This window comes from Chaetodon auriga, chromosome 14 (assembly GCF_051107435.1).
Source record: "Chaetodon auriga isolate fChaAug3 chromosome 14, fChaAug3.hap1, whole genome shotgun sequence".
NCBI lineage: Eukaryota > Metazoa > Chordata > Actinopteri > Chaetodontiformes > Chaetodontidae > Chaetodon > Chaetodon auriga.
This window is the reverse complement of record NC_135087.1, coordinates 361,484-380,831: the sequence shown is the minus strand read 5'-3', so window position 1 is coordinate 380,831 and position 19,348 is coordinate 361,484. Positions and strand designations below refer to the sequence as shown.

The 19,348-nt window shown below is 48.2% G+C and overlaps 1 protein-coding gene across 7 annotated transcripts in view; it reads right to left on the bottom strand.

Moving 5' to 3' along the window:
* Positions 1–2,994: 2,994 nt before the first annotated feature.
* kiaa0586 (KIAA0586 ortholog) overlaps positions 2,995–19,348 on the bottom strand; it is a 29,467-nt gene continuing 13,113 nt past the window's right edge. For 3 of the 7 annotated variants that reach the window (XM_076749561.1, XM_076749562.1, XM_076749563.1), the window contains exons 10-28: positions 18,430–18,598; positions 15,506–15,960; positions 14,255–14,327; positions 13,973–14,134; positions 13,667–13,880; positions 13,316–13,456; positions 12,845–12,972; positions 12,414–12,551; positions 11,503–11,687; positions 11,252–11,376; positions 10,534–10,730; positions 10,299–10,452; positions 9,939–10,098; positions 9,306–9,541; positions 8,912–8,964; positions 8,682–8,789; positions 8,426–8,588; positions 6,909–7,066; positions 2,995–6,780 (exon numbers count right to left, since the gene is read on the bottom strand). In XM_076749561.1, the coding sequence (XP_076605676.1) occupies positions 6,619–6,780; positions 6,909–7,066; positions 8,426–8,588; positions 8,682–8,789; positions 8,912–8,964; positions 9,306–9,541; positions 9,939–10,098; positions 10,299–10,452; positions 10,534–10,730; positions 11,252–11,376; positions 11,503–11,687; positions 12,414–12,551; positions 12,845–12,972; positions 13,316–13,456; positions 13,667–13,880; positions 13,973–14,134; positions 14,255–14,327; positions 15,506–15,960; positions 18,430–18,598 (3,181 nt within the window). In that variant the 3' untranslated portion in view covers positions 2,995–6,618. Of the gene's footprint in view, positions 6,781–6,908; positions 7,067–8,425; positions 8,589–8,681; positions 8,790–8,910; positions 8,965–9,305; positions 9,542–9,934; positions 10,099–10,298; positions 10,453–10,533; positions 10,731–11,251; positions 11,377–11,502; positions 11,688–12,413; positions 12,552–12,844; positions 12,973–13,315; positions 13,457–13,666; positions 13,881–13,972; positions 14,135–14,254; positions 14,328–15,505; positions 15,961–18,429; positions 18,599–19,348 lie in introns of those variants that run through there. The other 4 variants (XR_013078189.1, XM_076749565.1, XM_076749564.1 and 1 more) reach the window with 4 other exon arrangements.

Here is a 19,348-nt window from a genome sequence, read left to right as displayed (position 1 = left end):
CCTCGCGGTGAGTTCAGACTTCACTGCATGTGAAGCAAATCTTTGATTTAATGTAGAATCAGAAGCTGATTGAAGGTCAATCAAATGATTTCCACTGTTACCATGGCAACAGCAACACGTCAATCATTTCAATTTCATAACAGAACAGAACAGAATAGAACAGAACAGAACAGAACAGAACAGAACAGAACAGAACAGAACAGAATAGAACAGAACAGAACAGAACAGAACAGAGTAGAACAGAACAGAACAGAACAGAACAGAACAGAACAGAGTAGAACAGAACAGAACAGAATAGAACAGAACAGAACAGAACAGAACAGAGTAGAACAGAACAGAACAGAACAGAACAGAACAGAACAGAACAGAGTAGAACAGAGTAGAACAGAACAGAACAGAACAGAACAGAGTAGAACAGAACAGAACAGAACAGAACAGAATAGAACAGAATAGAACAGAGTAGAACAGAACAGAACAGAGTAGAACAGAGTAGAACAGAACAGAACAGAGTAGAACAGAACAGAACAGAACAGAATAGAACAGAGTAGAACAGAACAGAACAGAACAGAACAGAATAGAACAGAACAGAACAGAACAGAACAGAATAGAACAGAACAGAACAGAACAGAGTAGAACAGAACAGAACAGAACAGAACAGAACAGAACAGAACAGAACAGAACAGAACAGAGTAGAACAGAACAGAACAGAACAGAACAGAACAGAACAGAATAGAACAGAACAGAGTAGAACAGAACAGAACAGAACAGAACAGAACAGAATAGAACAGAGTAGAACAGAACAGAACAGAACAGAACAGAGTAGAACAGAACAGAACAGAACAGAACAGAATAGAACAGAGTAGAACAGAACAGAACAGAACAGAATAGAACAGAACAGAGTAGAACAGAACAGAACAGAACAGAACAGAATAGAACAGAACAGAACAGAACAGAGTAGAACAGAACAGAACAGAACAGAATAGAACAGAATAGAACAGAGTAGAACAGAACAGAACAGAACAGAACAGAACAGAACAGAATAGAACAGAACAGAGTAGAACAGAACAGAACAGAACAGAACAGAGTAGAACAGAACAGAACAGAACAGACAACACGATTCTGCTGAATTAGCACTTTCACTTTTCTGCTTTGAGTATTTTGAGGCAAAAACTTTGTACTTAAGATTTTGGACAGGACTTTTACTTGTGACAGAATATTTCTACTCTGAAGTACTTCTTACGGCCACTTTACTTCCTTTCACTGCCACAACAAAGTACAAACTGTGAAATCACTCAAAGTGTTCTTTAGCAAAGGCATCTTTACTGATCGATTGATTTTGTGGTTTTGGATCAGTCTGGTTCTATGTATTTTACATCTTAATCTGTAGGTTAGTAATGAAACGAAGATTATTTTGGAAGGAACGTTGACCAACTTCCGGTCTGATTGTAGTAGTTTTGTGAACCGGATGCTCCGCCTGTCGACCCCGCCTCCTCTCGGAGGCCTCCGTCAGGTCCTAACACCCGCCCAACAGGTGCACGTGAAAGAAAGCCAAGAAAGAGATTTTTTTTTTTTTTTTTTTTTTTTTTAAAGTGCTTTATTTAGGCACAGTATCCATAACAGCATCGTTCAACATTTAAGAGAAGCAGTATGCACAGAGGTAAACATACACAAAAAACCAGGGGAAACCAAGAGTTAGGACATACTGGAATAAAAGGGGGAGAAGAAGGAGGAGAGGAAAAAAAAAGAAGAAGAAACAAGCAAACAAAACAAAACACAACACAAACAAACAGACAAGAAAAGAGACGTTGCCAGAAATGTACATGAATAGTGTTCTAAGTGTTCTCAGAGCGGGACGTGTGGAGCCTCTCAGAGAGACACTTTGTGCTCATGCTTTTTTATTTTTACTGTCCTTTATTGACGTTGCATGTCGGTGGATTTCTTGGGTGAATTGTTCCAGACTGGGTTTGGATTCTGCACATTTTTTTTGTGGATATGGAATTTGGTCATGAGCAGAATCAGTTGTATGAAAAATGCTGTGTTTTTGTCCATTTTATTGTTTTAAAAAAAAAAAAGTCCTTTTCCTGCAGAATGATCGTCTGTCCAGTTGTTCTTCTTATGAAGTGCTGAACGTCCATCCAGAATATTTCACATACATTTATAGAACAGGTGCTGGCTTGTTTCGTCTTCCCTTCCACCAAACACACTGAGAAAGTCCACGTCAATCTGAAATCTTTCCAGAGTCTTTCTTGCTGCCCCGGTGGCAGAGTTGTCATTTCCAAGCAGTTTTCTAAAATATTTATTGGAGCAACGTTTCTTTGTGATATCTGATCCATCAGTGAAAAGGGCCCTGAGTCCTCCTCAGAGACTCCTGAGCCTCTGAGGAGGTGCACTATCAAAAACTAAAGCGTCTTCTTTTGGTGAAACTGGTAACTGGAACTTAGAGAGAAGTTCATGGTCGCGCAGCAGTCGTCCTTCTTACCAGAAGGAAACCGCGGCTTGTTTCTATCCAGAACACTCTCATTGTTCCAGATGTGAAGGTTGGTTAAATAAAGAGTTTTTAAAGACCTTTGAACGGACAGGTGACGTCACAAACACTGAGTTCACGTCACGCGTCCGCTCAGCTGACACCAACCTTTATTGTTCTCTGCACAGTGAACGCTGTCGTCCCGTCTGTCCCTCAGAGTGTCTTTGTGTCTTTGTGAGTCACTTCAGATTAAACTGTCTGCTGCTTCGTTAATGAGGTCATCGCTCTGCTTCATTTCTATGTTAATGAGGAGGAGAAGCTGTGAGAGGAGCACCTCCTCCTCCTCCTCCTCCTCCTCCTCCTGCCGCTGCTGGACCCCTCATCTGATTTCATCTTAGTCTGAAAGAGTTCACCTGAGACTTCCTTCCTGTCTGGTCAACAAATAGGATTTCTACCTGCCATGTTGGGCGGAGCTGAGGTGGGACAACAGTCTCACCTGTTCACCACCAACCGTCTGTCAGTCTGTCTGTCTCTCAGTCTGTCTCTCTGTCCTCTTGTCTCTCTCTCTCTCTCAAACACACACACACACACACACACACACACACAGAGGACCTCAGCACCCTGTGTGTGTGTGTGTGTGTGAGGGACAGAGGAGCTCCAACTGATGAGCTGATGAGAATCATCTGAAACAGAATCTGAGGACGACTCGTCTCTGCTGGTTTTGGGACTCTTTGATGTCTTCGTGCTGGACCTGCAGCAGCTTCATGGCTGATCTGAGAGCAGCTCTTTCTTCTTCATCATCATTAAAGATTCACAACGTAAAGAACGAAGACGAGCGACAGAAACAGAAGCTGGTCCTCCGGGGACAAAGACTGGAACTTTATTTTCTATTTTGTAAGACATGAAGACGAGAGGCTCAACTGAATGTCTTTGTTCTGGACACTGAAGGACATTTGAGGACGTCATATTGGACAAATTGAGATTATTACAAACCAAACACGTTTGACACCTTTAAAAGACTAAAAGTGATTCATCTGAAACAGGAAGTGTCTCCGTGGTCCCACTTCGACCGTGACGGACCAGGCTGATCTGGGATCTGTGGTTCAAACGTGCTGTTTGCAGGCTGAAGAACAGTGAACTCTTATTTGGTCATCTTTCATCTGATTGGCTGAGCGCTGATCACGTGGACTCAGTGATCCGGCGGGAAGGCCGAGGACCAGGTCTGAGCGCTGATCACGCGAAGACAAAAGACACAATGAAGAATTAATGAAGCTGCTCGAACAAAGAGCTTCAAGCTGATATTTCTGGATCTTTAATGGACACAAGAACCCACAGGAGACACCGGCAGTCCACCAACAGTCCACCACGTGAACCCCATCAGGACTCCACCTATAAACTGTCCTCTGCCCGAAGACGGTCATGAAGAGACATTTGAATTCTGCTGCTGTTCAGAGACGATAACAAGATGTTTTCTTCAGAGGTGGATGCAGATCTTTTCCATCAATAATCAATAATAAACAGACGAAGGTGACGATGAGGAGCAGCAGTGTGTGTTTGATGTGCGTTTGTGTCCTCAGGCCTGAGATCAGCTGATTGTCTGGAGCTTCATTAAAGCCAATCACAAGTTAATCCTCCGTCTAAGAATATTGATCGACAGACAGACAGACAGACAGACAGACAGACAGACACAGACAGACAGACAGACAGACAGACAGACAGACAGACACAGACAGACAGACACAGACAGACACAGACACAGACAGACAGACAGACAGACAGACAGACACAGACAGACAGACACAGACAGACACAGACACAGACACAGACAGACAGACAGACAGACAGACAGACAGACACAGACAGACAGACAGACAGACAGACAGACAGACAGACACAGACAGACAGACACAGACAGACAGACAGACAGACAGACAGACAGACACAGACAGACAGACAGACAGACAGACACAGACACAGACACAGACAGACAGACAGACACAGACAGACAGACAGACACAGACAGACAGACAGACAGACGGTTTCAGGTTTCAAATGTCTGAATTCAGTTTTTACATCAAACGCTGCAGTTTGTGCTGAAGAGAGCCTGCTGGACTCAAACTGTGTGAGTGTGTGTGTGTGTGTGTGTGTGTGTGTGTGTGTGTGTGTGTGTGTGTGTGTGCGCGCTGTGATCTGTGTGTCAGAGTTCCCTCAGTTGTGACTTGCAGGCTCTGAGCTGCAGACTTTGAATGAGCTGAAGACTCTCAGTGTTTTTCTTCTGGAGGTCAGTCAATAATGTGTCACAGTCATTGAGTGGATGAAAGGATGAAGCCGATTTTAAGATCTGGTTGGTTTACAAACGGTCGTTCTTCAGCTGTTCTCGGGTGAAACATGACGTTTTGTTCACCTTGTTGATGTGAGACTTGAAGCTCAGATCTGAATCTAGAAGACCAAGCCTGAAGGTTCAGATTTAATCCAGCGAGTTCACCTCAGTTTGTCTCGTTTAATTTGATGAACTGGTTCAGCACAGATGTCCGGTCGTGTCCCACTGGCAGCATGTTGAGGGACAACAGTGATGGAGGCAGCGACCAATCAAATCACTGGAAAGACTCTTTGTGACTTCAGCTGAATGTCTTCTCTATTGATGGATTATTGGTTTGTCCATGAAATGTCCAAACAGCCTGTGACTGATGGTCCACAGAGATGTCCTGTCCTTCACTCATTCATTCATCCATCATGTTTGCAGCTCCTCTGCTGCTTCATGACACCGTGAGGACAAAAAAAAAAATCAAAGACGACAGAAATCATCATCACCTTTAATTTGAGGTTTAGTTAATGAACAAACATCCTCAGAATCAATACCTGATCAATGATCCACTGATTAATAAAAACAATCCATGTCTCTACAGGACGTCATCAGCTGGACGGACGTCTTGTCTCAGTTTGTCTCTTCTCTCTAGAAAACGTCGCTGGTGGAGGAGTGTGTGTCTGCTGACTGCTCCTCCTGCTGCTCCTCTGGTGTGATGGAGGGCAGGTGAACATCCACCCTCCTGCCTCCAGCTGGAGAAACAAACGATTCGTCAGGTTTGAGCGTCATCATCATGACATCATCAATCCAGAGCACCTGTGTCAGGTGTGTCACACCTGTTAGATGACCAAAAGGACGAGTGAGTGAGACAGACGGCAGGTGGAACTGATTCTGATTGGTCAAGGCAGACACTTTAAACGATGATGTCATACAGGAAGTGCAGTGACCCAGTCAGAGGTTCATCTGATGTCAGATCAGTTTGGAGATGAACCTCGTTAACCTTGTTAAAATCACCTGACCTGTCCTCGCCGTCCGCATCTCCACGGCAACACACTAACAACACATCCCTCCCTCAGCTGGTTGTCATGGTTACCAAGCTCATTCTAATGACAGAAACAAAGATGAAACTGACAGACCTTCACTTTATATACACAGACACACACACACACACACACAAACATGCTCTCTGATTGGCCGGTGAAGCATGATGTAAAAACGCCAGCAGAGGCACCGGGTGGCTGCTCGTTTCCATGGTACTCATGGAACGCCGACAAATGTCTGAGGACTCGACCCATGAAGTATGAACACATGAACACGTATGAACACACGAGCAGCGTCCTTTGCGTTGATCAAAGCTTCAGTCTGCTCTCTGATCCGATTCGTCGACACACTCGGTCGCTCTGATCTCTGATCACCTTCTGACTCGATCAATACACACAGACCGAGTCGACCGATCAGCAGACGGTCAGCTGACGTCCTCGGAGTGTCGCTGACGGCAGGAAATGAAACTTCTCTTGTTATTGTTGTGATTGTTTTCACAGAGTGAACACACACTGGAGACTCCACTGTCAGCATGTTCACACACACACACACACACACACACACACACACACACACACACACACACACACACACACACACACAGAAGGCTCAGTCAGTCAGTGTAAACATTACCATGTATGGAGCTGTGGTGAGGCTGGATGTGTGCAGTCAGTGTGGAGCACAGAGACACACACACACACACACACACACACACACACACACACACACACACACACACACACACACACACGCGCGCGACCAGTGAAGCCAGTCAAACAGACTGGGACACAGAGACACTGTCCTCAGCCTAACAGAGCTTTAAACAGACGGGTGGAGCAGCGGTCAGTGTGGAGGCACGTCGCCCTCTGCTGGTCACCTGGAGACTGACGCCCACACACTCCTCTGTTCCTGAGCAGGAAAGCTTCCTACCTGTGTGTGTGTCGTGCTGCCGAACCTGGATGGGAACAACCTGAACACACACACACACACACACACACACACACACAAAGTTTATTTCACTTCAGTGACAGAGTAGGCAGTATGTGTGTGTGTGTGTGTGTGTGTGTGTGTGTGTGTGTGTGTGTGTGCGTGTGTGACCTGTTCTGCTGCGTGTGTGTCCTCCGGGTGAGGAGGAGGAGGAGACAGTGACAGGTCAGTCTGGAGGTCAAATGTCAGGGTGCCCATTGGATCTACCATCAGGTCGCCCACAGTGAGCGAGCCCTGATTGGTCACTTCACAGCTGACTTCTGACACACCTGGAAGAAACAGAGATGACTTTTGATCGAACTCTCTCATCAGATATGTAAATATCTGTCTGTCCCTCTGTCTCTGCCTGTCCATCTGTCTCTGTCTGTCTCTGTCCCTCTGTCTGTCTCTGTCCCTCTGCCTGTCTGTCCCTCTGTCTGTCTCTGTCCCTCTGCCTGTCTGTCCCTCTGTCTCTGCCTGTCCATCTGTCTCTGTCTGTGTGTCCCTCCGTCTGTTTCTGTCCCTCTGCCTGCCTGTCCATCTGTCTCTGTCTGTCCCTCAGTCTGTCTCTGTCCCTCTGTCTCTGCCTGTCCATCTGTCTCTGTCTGTCCCTCCGTCTGTCTCTGTCCCTCTGTCTCTGCCTGTCCATCTGTCTCTGTCTGTCCCTCCATCTGTCTCTGTCCCTCTGTCTCTGCCTGTCCATCTGTCTCTGTCTGTCCCTCCATCTGTCTCTGTCCCTCTGTCTCTGCCTGTCCCTCTGTCTGTCTCTGTCCCTCTGTCTCTGCCTGTCCATCTGTCTCTGTCTGTGTGTCCCTCCGTCTGTCTCTGTCCCTCTGCCTGCCTGTCCATCTGTCTCTGTCTGTCCCTCCGTCTGTCTCTGTCCCTCTGTCTCTGCCTGTCCATCTGTCTCTGTCTGTCCCTCCGTCTGTCTCTGTCCCTCTGTCTCTGCCTGTCCATCTGTCTCTGTCTGTCCCTCCATCTGTCTCTGTCCCTCTGTCTCTGCCTGTCCATCTGTCTCTGTCTGTCTCTGTCCCTCTGCCTGTCTGTCCCTCTGTCTCTGCCTGTCCATCTGTCTCTGTCTGTGTGTCCCTCCGTCTGTCTCTGTCCCTCTGCCTGCCTGTCCATCTGTCTCTGTCTGTCCCTCCGTCTGTCTCTGTCCCTCTGTCTCTGCCTGTCCCTCTGTCTGTCTGATGTGTCTTTTGATGCAGGTCCAGTCTCCACATTAATCAGATTGTTGTTCATATTTCATGCTGACATGTTTGTTGTTGTTTCTGGACATTAATGTCAATGAATCCACTGGACCGTTGTTTTCAACAGGAAATTATGTGGAGCCAATCAGATGGCTCCTTCCACTTCAGCCAATGAAAAGGTGTAGATTTGAGGGTTTGACTGAACGTGAATGTGTCCAGTCTGCACAGACAGACAGGACAGACAGAGGAGGACGCCCTGCGTTAAACACTGTAGGAACATGAATGAGAACATTTCTTCTTCGTCTTCTTTGGCCTCAAAAAGACTTGGCCTTTAGAGGGTTCAGAGACTGAAGCGGCCGTGTCCTCCGCCTTCATTAACTTCATTAACGAAGCGACAGAGCCGTCAATCAAAGACTCGTCACGGTGAACGTGACCGTCCTCTGACGGCTGACGACGCACCTGCACACTGACTGATCTGTCCAGGTGAGGACGTTCGGCCCCGCTGAGCGGCTGCTGTTCTCCTGCTGATGGGATTTGTAGTCCGGTGAGATTTTGTAGTCCGATCGTCTCTCAGCTCTCCAATGCTCACCTCCCCCTCCTCCTGATTCCTCCCCCAGGAGCCCTGAGGACACAGAAGGTCAGAGGTCAGGAAGAAGTGTGTGTGTGTGTGTGTGTGTGTGTGTGTGTGTGTGTGTGTGAGTGTGTGTGTGTGTACCTCCAGCTGTGGTCTCTCACTGTGTGTGACTCCCTGCTCCATCTTGCTCAGCAGGGTCAGCAGGAGGTCATGACCTCTGACCTGTCCTTCACTGGGGGGGTCAAAGTCCTAGCAGAGGGACAGGAAGTGACAAAACAAACTGACAGGAAATACTGCAAAGTGTAGAACTACAACCACTACAACTGTAGTACTACAACTGTGATCACTGAGGGACAAAACATGGTCCTCACCATCTCCTGCTGCTCCTGGAGAGAACTGGAAAAACTACAGACAGCCTCCTCGTCTGAGAGAGAGAGACAGGGACAGAGAGGGAGAGACAGACAGACAGACAGACAGAGACAGAGTGGGAGAGACAGACAGAGAGACAGACAGACAGACAGAGACAGACAGGGACAGAGAGGGACAGACAGACAGACAGACAGACAGACAGACAGGGACAGAGAGGGAGAGACAGAGAGAGACAGAGAGGGAGAGACAGACAGAGACAGACAGAGAGACAGACAGGGACAGAGACAGTTCAGATTTGAGGTGAAAGAATTCATTATGACATGAATTTAATGTGATTTTTTTCAAAGATGTTGAGAACAGATGTGGGACTGACGATGATGAAGATGATGAAGGTACCTGTCATGGCAGCCAGCTGCTGGACGCTGAGAAGCAGTTCTCCCTCTGAGATGTGTCTGAGTGCTGCATCAGTGTCTGCTGTCACCACACAGCTGCTGCTACTGGAGCTACTGGAGTCTGAGGAGCTGGAGGGGGACTCGAGGGGAGGAGGAGACGCGAAGGGAGCAGGAGGGAGGGAGGGAGGAGGAAGAAGAGGGGACGAGAGGGGAGGCTCATCCTCCGCTACTGACATCACCCTGCAGGAGGAGACGGACACAGCTAAAGACTGAACGTCCAGGTGAGGTGAAGACAGTCTTGCTCTGTGGACAGTCAGACCTGAGTCACACCTGAGCAGCTGCGCTGGACGCTCTGTGGACAGTCGAGTTGAGGACAACTCAAATGTCTTCAGTGCAGTTTTAACAGTCGGTGAAAAAAATCATGAACATTAACTTAAATCTCTTGGTTCATATGAGACAGACGTGGACGCTCGTTCTGTCTCTGCTCTCAACACTTCAGACATCATGTGACTCTCAGCTGATTTGTTCAAATTTATCTGATGCTAAATTCACTGGATGCTGTCTCCAAGAACACATTTCCCATAACGCACCTGCGTCCCCACCTGGTAAAGAGGTGTGTGGTTGTGTGTGCACATACAGCGGCTGTGGGTGTGTATCCAGGCGCTCCTCTGGTCTCCCCTCGTCCAATGGCAGCTCAGTGTCTCCCCAGGTCAGAGGGGGCGGGGCTTGATGGACAGCAGAAGGACTTCCTGCAGAGTGGGCGGGTTCTGGACTAGGGGTGGGTGTGGCTACAGTATCTGAGGTCACAGTCAGACAGAGCGTTTAGTTACAAAGTGTGCTGCTAACCCGGGCAGGAGCTAATGCTATGATGTATATTAGTACTACTGTTAGCACTGCTGCTGCTTATGCTATTACAGCTACTACTGTTAATGCTACTACTGCATATGATACTAACGCTAACGCTAACGCTAACGCTTACGCTTCTGCTGTTTCTAACCTGGTGCTGCGATTGGCTGAGGAGACTCCTCGTTCAGCAGGCTGGTTGGCTCAGAGCGAGGGGGTGTGGTCAGAGGTGGGGTCTGTGAGCTGGGCAGGGTCGGGCTGGGTGAAGGAGTAGGTAGTGGTGTAGGAACCAGTGATATGGGTCTCTCCTGGAACAGAACCAGCAGCAGGATTCAGACAGACTGACGACTGAAGATTTTCAAGTTTTAGTTTGTTCTGACTTTTTGTACCTCATGATGTGCTCCTGGACCTGGTTTTAGCAGTTCTAGTCCTGGTTCTGGTCCTGTTTCCAGTGTGTCTCTGGTCCCCAGCATCAGTGCAACATGCTCGGTCAGGACCTCATCAACCAGCTGCCTGATCAGAGCCGAGTCCACTGCCATGTTGGAGTCTACAAACAGCTGCAGACCTCCACCTCCTGCTGCCTCCACTGAACACACACAATATGAACATCACAGTGAGCCCAAGTCCTCCTCAGGCCAGTCAGTCCGGCCAGACAGCCCAGCTCTTCACCCCAAACACAAGATCAAAGTCATCCAACGTATGTCCTCCAAACACATCTCAACATGTCACGTTCTGGAGATTTTAACCCTGGACTTAACATCACCCGTCAGTCCTGAACCAGGTCCTTCTGTACAGTCTGTGTCCTTTATGAGGACACGTTTTCGCCTCGAACAGAACACATCACAAACACGATGAGTAGAAAATGTCAAACCGACACAGCAGCGTCGGTTTAAGGATTTATGTCTTCAGTAGGAACCAATGAGCTTGGAGCTGAGAGCCACAGACAGGAAGTGACAGAACTGAGAGACGGACAGACACATGAGATCTGATGATGAGAGGACAAACACAGAATAACATCACTTAAGTTCAATGTGAGCTGGTGAACCAATGAGCGATCGCCAATAAGAAGACGTCTGCTCCGATTGGTCCGTCAGCCTGTCTGCTCACCAATGTCTGAGGTGACGCTCTGCTCCTCAGACTCTGATTGGTCAGTACAGTCGTTCTGGGCGGGGTCAGAGGGAGGGGGGCAGTACATCTCTGAGATCATCCGGGACATCAGCTGCTGCTCCACCCTGAACACAACGGACACAAACAGAAGACAATAAAGCTACGATGGGCTGTCAGTGCCACCAGGATCCACTTCGATCCACTTCAGTCCACTTCAGTCCACTTCAGTCCACTTCAGTCCGGTTTCTCACCATTCCACCAGCCGGTTCTCCAGGACGTCTCTCTGCAGGTTGATGTCCAGGACAGACGCCTGATCCTGGTCAGGGGAGGCGGCGGAGGCCTGGGGAGGGAAGACCGGACCCTGATACAGGACGGGAGGAGGAGATGGACCTCCATCCAACTCCACCACTTCCTCACCCACAACACTCACCTCCTCCTGCCGAAGAGAGAAAAGAGAGGACAAATAAAAAGTGATGAACAATGTGAGGAAATCTTCAGCATCAACAAACGACTCAAACCGATGAAGGACGTCAATCAATCAGAGTCAGGAAGAAGAACCTGAGAAACTCAGGAGGACCAGCAAAGACCACGTCCCTGAGTCCATCGAACCAGCAGCACACGACACCCAAACTGTTCACCTGAAGCAGCAGAAAAGCAACGAGCTCCTGCAGATCTTTGAGCGGCTCTTTCAGACCATGTGACCCCTTCACTCTGTCCTGTCTCACAAGCTTCACCTGAGCTGTCCAGTCACGTGCAGAGTTGGACCGAGTGGATCAGGAAGCAGTTTTGAGTGTGTCCAGCAGGAGGAGCTGTGAGGCTGCAGCTGATGTTTCATCAGCTGCTCAACTTCCATCAAAACCAGCACACATGGAAGGAGTCCACAGAGAGACAGGGACAGGGAGCGGGGACATGCCCTGCAGCCATTGGTCACCATGGATCAGCCCTCACCTGTCCATCAGTGTTTAATGATGTCATTCATGTCACGGTGATGTCACAGCACAGCGGCTGATCTGCAGCGTTGAATCGGCATCAAGCCTCCAAAGGTCAAGTCATGAAGTTCACGTCAGTCCACAAGCGGAGGACAACGAGGACGTGATGGACGACCAACGAACAGACACACGAGGAAAGAGGAGAACATGTAGGAGAGGAGGACGAAGGTTACCTGGACGCTGTCAGCAGCAGACGGGAAGTCGGTTCCAGGGAAGACGCTCTGTTCGTCCTCTTCTTCTTCACTCTTCCTCTCGATGATGTCAACATGAGGAAGAGGAGGAGCCTCACCTGCATCCAGCTGCTCTGCCTTCTGTCAACACAAAACCACCTGTGAGTGACCTCTGACCTCCAGCTGTCTGTCAGAGTCACTGACAGGAGGTGAAGTTTCTCCTACAGTACAGACACATGACAAACACAGAGTGTGTGTGTGTGTGCGTGTGCGTGTGTGTGGGGGGGGGGTGAGTGTCTGACGGTCAGTCGCCTTATGAGCAGCTGATGAACGCCGTTTATGTGATGGAAGGACTGCGACGTGACGGCTGAAGGAACGGAAACCAGTCGGGGGCGCTAACAAGACGTCACGCCGCGTCTAGGATTCTGACTCACGTGTGACGGCAGCTCGGCAGATCTGTTGTCCACGGCGACCACACTGGATGTGGGAGGAGCTGTGGGTGGTGATGTCACTTCCTCTTGAGGCTCAGTGAGACACCTGGAAGAGTCCATCCTGGGACGACCTGGTGGGGGACAGGGGTTGACTTTAACCTTTAACGTTTGGATTTTGTATTTTTTTCACTTTGTTTCTGTTGAATTTTACTATTTTGTCTTTTTCAGTTTTACTTTTGACCTTTGACCTTTCCTGACCTTCACTTTGAGTTAAAAGTCTAAAAGAAGACCTTGGTTCGATAAGAGTCAGTCACATGCAGGGGCTTCTGGGTAACGCAGTCCTGACTGTTCAAACCGTCATTTTCTGTTCACTTCTTCTTCTCAGTTCATTGAAATTCACAGAAAAATCGAAAATAAAACAACATTAAAAAAAAAAACAAAACAAAACTTTTTCACGATAACGGGTTTACTGACCCAGAGGGATCGCCATGGGAACAGGGTCACCAGAGGTCAGGCGTGAGGAGCCGGTGATGTGACGATGCTGAGGTGGTCCAGGTGACCGACTGAGGGCGGGATCCAAAAACGTCTGAGTCTTACAGGACTTCACCTTCACACCTGAGGGAGACAGGAAACAGCAGACTGTGATGTCACGCCTGTGATGTCACCGTGCCAATGTGTTCATAAGATAAAGCTTTCCACACAGGGACTGTCGACGGACCGTGAACAGTCCTCACATGTTTGCCGCCGCCGTCTACGATTGGCTCAGGCGCTGCCAGCTGACCCAGTGTCTGTCCGAGAGCTGAAAAAAAAAAAATATGACCTGACCTCTGACACTCTCCACCAGGCGGGGGCGGGGCTTCCTGCTGGGCGGTGAGCCAGGTGAGCTGAAGCGAAGGTACGGACTCTTCTTCAGGGTTCGTCTCAGACCTTCATATGGAGCTCTGCCGTACAGACGACTCAGGTACGACTCTCCGTCCCCCTCCACCTGCTCGCTGTCTGTCAGTCTACCTGTGGGTCTCTCAGGCTCCGCCCCCTGCAGCTGGAGAAAGAAACGATCAATGACATCAAATCAATGAGTCGTCAGGTGTGTTACTGATCAAATCAATCGATCAGAGTGAAGCTCAGACCAACCAGTCTGTGTCCAGCTGTCTGTCCTCTACTTCCTGTTCCTCTGAGCGTGCTCATTGGCCTCCGCCTGCCCGTGTGGGCGGAGCTCCCAGCAGCCCTCTGCTGTGATGTCACCTTGGCGTCTCTGCTGGCTTTGGTCACAGGGTCCTCTGAGGACATCTCAGCCTGAGGACAGGAGGAGTTGTAAACATAAAGACAGAGACAGAGAGACAGACAGAGAGACCATAGGGGACCCCTGGAATTCCAGGTGTTCCAGGATGTGTGTGAACCCTGCTGAGAGCTCACCTGGATGTCTTTGGTCAAAGTGTTGATCCAGGCGTCCACTGTCTTCTTGATCCGGACCTCCTCAGTCCAGTCTCTGCAGAGGGCAGGGACAGAAGACAGATGAGAGTTTCTGTGTGAGGGACAGCAGACAGACTTCCTCTGCGGTGTTTCATGTCAGTGTCAATCTGCTGTTTGACGAAGCTGACGAAGATTCTAAAACTGTGCTGTGATTGGTTCGGTCCAAAGCGCCGTGACGACAGTTTCAGCTGCTGAAAGACGCTGACGAACTTGACAGAATTATCACTGAGGGCAGCAGAGACGGAGACAGTGTGTCTTCAGTGACAGCTGTCAGTCAAAGTGACGTCTGGGTTCAGTCTTCTCTCATCACCGCCTGCAGAACGCTCGGAGGCCGTCTGTCAGTCGACACCATAAACACAAACAAACGTGAACCAGATCACCCTCCGATTCACCAGATCACCGGATTCACCAGACCACGAGACAACGAGATCTCACGGTGCGAGAATCCGTCTCGCCGGGCTTCACGGCGGTTCGGAACGATCAGCGAACAGTGGCAGCTCCTGAAGAGGTTAGCTTAGCAGCATCAGATCTGTCAGAGCTGGAGAGTCTCTCTTCAGTGGAAGAACAAAGAATGGCACTGAAGGCTGTGACAGACAGATGCTTCATCCAATCACCTCCCAGTATTTTTGATTCTGCGTAACAAACCACCTGCTGCATCAGGCTGTGAACCAACAGCTCTGAATTTAAAATGACGATTCTTCTGATGTAAAGCCAAACCAATAATTGCACTGATCAATAATCACAATGGCAACTGTCAAACTATAAATAACATTACTCCAGCGTAGCTCCAGCATTAGCGACCTGTTAGCAGATTGAAAAGTACTGTTAGCATGCTGTTAGTGTAAGATGCTGTAATCCAGGTAGTCATTGTTAGCTTTCTTTACACACAGTTAGCATTAGCTAGGCCTGACTGTTAGCAGACATGAAATTAACATAAGGAATGTGTTAGCAGCATTTAGGCAATGTTAGCTTAACATTAACAGACATAAAGTTAGTATCAGCTAACTGTGAGCGGATCTAAATCTAGTGTTAGCTACCTGTTAGCATACATTTAGTTAATGTTGGCTATCTGATACAAAAAGAACAGATTTTTGGCTTGTTGGCCAATAAAGGTCACTTTAGGTTATCAGTCATGATGGCAGGTAATTACTCGTTAGCAGGCCCGTAAACACAGAGTTTGCTAGCATTAGCTACCTGTTAGCAGCCAGTGCCTCCAGGTGGCAGTGCAGGACCTCTCCCGTTCTGACCCTCAGCAGAGCCTCCACATTCTCCTCTAGAACCTTCTTCTGTCTCTGAACCTGCCAGAGAACCTGACCTGCCTCCTCCAACATGGACGGAAGTGGAGGCCTCCTCTGGACCTGTACTGACTGGGACTGATGGGTACGATTTTCTTGGGAGAGGATTTGTGGAAAAGGGCCTTGATGGGACTGGGAGTGGGTTTGTGAGGACTGAACTTGTTGGGATCGAGACTGGTTTTGTTGGGACTTGGACTGTAGTGACTGGGATAGTTGGGGCTCAGTTTGCAGGGACTTGGACTGGAAGTGGTTTGGTTGGGGGAGATTTTGTTGGGACTGAATTTGCTGGAAGTAGGATTGTTGGGACTGGTGGTGGTCTGGTCCAGGTCTGCTGGTGTTCAGAGAGTCTTCTGGCTGTTAGACGACAGAAAGCCTTTCAGACTTTAGACCAACAAGCAAAAAACAGACTCATGGAAGCTTCAACGGCTTTCACTGATTTCACTCAGCAGCCATTTTTAAAAGGATAAAATATTTGATGTCAACGTGCTTCAGATTTCTGGGTGTTATGAAGGGATTCTACTGTCCTCTACTGTCCTCTACTGTCCACTATACTATACTGTCCTCCACTATCCACTATACTATACTGTCCTCTACTGTCCTCTACTGTCCACTATACTATACTGTCCTCCACTGTCCTCTACTGTCCACTATACTATACTGTCCTCCACTGTCCACTATACTATACTGTCCTCTACTGTCCACTATACTATACTGTCCTCCACTGTCCACTATACTATACTGTCCTCTACTGTCCTCCACTGTCCTCTACTGTCCACTATACTATACTGTCCTCTACTGTCCACTATACTATACTGTCCTCTACTGTCCTCCACTGTCCTCTACTGTCCACTATACTATACTGTCCTCTACTGTCCTCTACTGTCCACTATACTATACTGTCCTCCACTGTCCACTATACTATACTGTCCTCTACTGTCCTTCACTGTCCTCCATTGTCCACTATACTATACTGTCCTCTACTGTCCACTATACTATACTGTCCTCTACTGTCCTCCACTGTCCTCTACTGTCCACTATACTATACTGTCCTCTACTGTCCACTATACTATACTGTCCTCCACTGTCCACTATACTATACTGTCCTCTACTGTCCTCCACTGTCCTCTACTGTCCACTATACTATACTGTCCTCCACTGTCCTCCATTGTCCACTATACTATACTGTCCTCCACTGTCCACTATACTATACTGTCCTCTACTGTCCACTATACTATACTGTCCTCCACTGTCCTCTACTGTCCACTATACTATACTGTCCTCCACTGTCCACTATACTATACTGTCCTCTACTGTCCTCCACTGTCCTCTACTGTCCACTATACTGTCCTCCACTGTCCACTATACTATACTGTCCTCTACTGTCCTCCACTGTCCTCTACTGTCCACTATACTGTCCTCCACTGTCCACTATACTATACTGTCCTCTACTGTCCACTATACTATACTGTCCTCTACTGTCCACTATACTGTCCTCTACTGTCCTCCACTGTCCACTATACTATACTGTCCTCTACTGTCCACTATACTATACTGTCCTCTACTGTCCTCCACTGTCCTCTACTGTCCACTATACTATACTATACTGTCCTCTACTGTCCTCCACTGTCCACTATACTATACTGTCCTCTACTGTCCTCCACTGTCCACTATACTATACTGTCCTCCACTGTCCACTATACTGTCCTCTACTGTCCACTATACTATACTGTCCTCTACTGTCCTCCACTGTCCTCTACTGTCCACTATACTATACTGTCCTCTACTGTCCACTATACTATACTGTCCTCTACTGTCCTCCACTGTCCTCTACTGTCCACTATACTACACTGTCCTCTACTGTCCTCCACTGTCCACTATACTATACTGTCCTCTACTGTCCTCCACTGTCCACTATACTATACTGTCCTCTACTGTCCTCCACTGTCCACTATACTATACTGTCCTCTACTGTCCTCCACTGTCCTCTACTGTCCACTATACTATACTGTCCTCTACTGTCCACTATACTATACTGTCCTCTACTGTCCTCCACTGTCCTCTACTGTCCACTATACTATACTGTCCTCTACTGTCCTCTACTGTCCACTATACTATACTGTCCTCCACTGTCCACTATACTATACTGTCCTCTACTGTCCTTCACTGTCCTCCATTGTCCACTATACTATACTGTCCTCTACTGTCCACTATACTATACTGTCCTCTACTGTCCTCCACTGTCCTCTACTGTCCACTATACTATACTGTCCTCCACTGTCCACTATACTATACTGTCCTCTACTGTCCTCCACTGTCCTCTACTGTCCACTATACTATACTGTCCTCCACTGTCCTCCATTGTCCACTATACTATACTGTCCTCCACTGTCCACTATACTATACTGTCCTCTACTGTCCACTATACTATACTGTCCTCCACTGTCCTCTACTGTCCACTATACTATACTGTCCTCCACTGTCCACTATACTATACTGTCCTCTACTGTCCTCCACTGTCCTCTACTGTCCACTATACTGTCCTCCACTGTCCACTATACTATACTGTCCTCTACTGTCCTCCACTGTCCTCTACTGTCCACTATACTATACTGTCCTCTACTGTCCTCCACTGTCCACTATACTATACTGTCCTCTACTGTCCTCCACTGTCCTCTACTGTCCACTATACTATACTGTCCTCCACTGTCCACTATACTGTCCACTATACTGTCCTCTACTGTCCACTATACTATACTGTCCTCTACTGTCCATTATACTATACTGTCCTCCACTGTCCTCTGCTTCAATTCTCTGTTAACTCACCATCAGCAGCGTCTTCATCTCAGTCTTCAAACATCCCATCTCCCTCAGCACCTCGTTGGCTCTCCTTGCCGCTGCCTGACTGTGATTGGCCGAAGACTGCAGGTGACTTCCTGCAGCTGTCTGGGTTGCCGTGGAAACGCTGGGTGCGCCTCGGCGACACCGGTCATCTCTGCATAAAAGAAGAAGATGGCCGACAGAGACGAGCGGAGTTGAGCAGACTCGTTGACTTCGCGGTTCATGAGCTGTCAGTTCGGCTGCGTGACGACACTTTGACAAAGAGGTGAGCTCCACGTCGACTCTGACGAGTCTGAAAACGTGACCGAACACTGTAGGAAATGTCCACGTCGTCTAAAACCTGCAGTGAAACAAATGTTAGACCCTCGTTTCTTAGTCCACTGACCGAAAACGAATCAGGAACGACTTCAACGATCGTTTGGTCTAAATGAGAGAAAACGCTTCAATACTCATCAGCTCTGCTTGCTTTTGTCCCACCAACACTGTAAAACACTTTACTCAAACAGAAGAACAGCAAATCTGACACAACCAACAACACACCCCCGATCAAACACTTTGATTGACTATCGATCAGTTGAGTCAGTCTGTGGTTAAAGAGTCAGCGATGAACTTTTTCATTTCCAGCCAAAGTCTGTCATTGTCTGTCACTCACACACACACACACACACACACACACACACACACACACACACACACAGAGTCTGCTGCCTCTGGAGTCAATCAGAGGACACCACACTGTAATTGTGTGTATGTGCGTGTGTGCGTGGGGTGGGGGGGGATTGGCCGCCTCTATGGCCTCCTGCTCTCAGTCACAGCTGCTGCAGACGGTCAGTGCTGCCGCTGTTGCTAGGCAACACCTCAGTAGTTTCCCATGGTGACAGCAGCACCATTTGAGCTTAAAGTG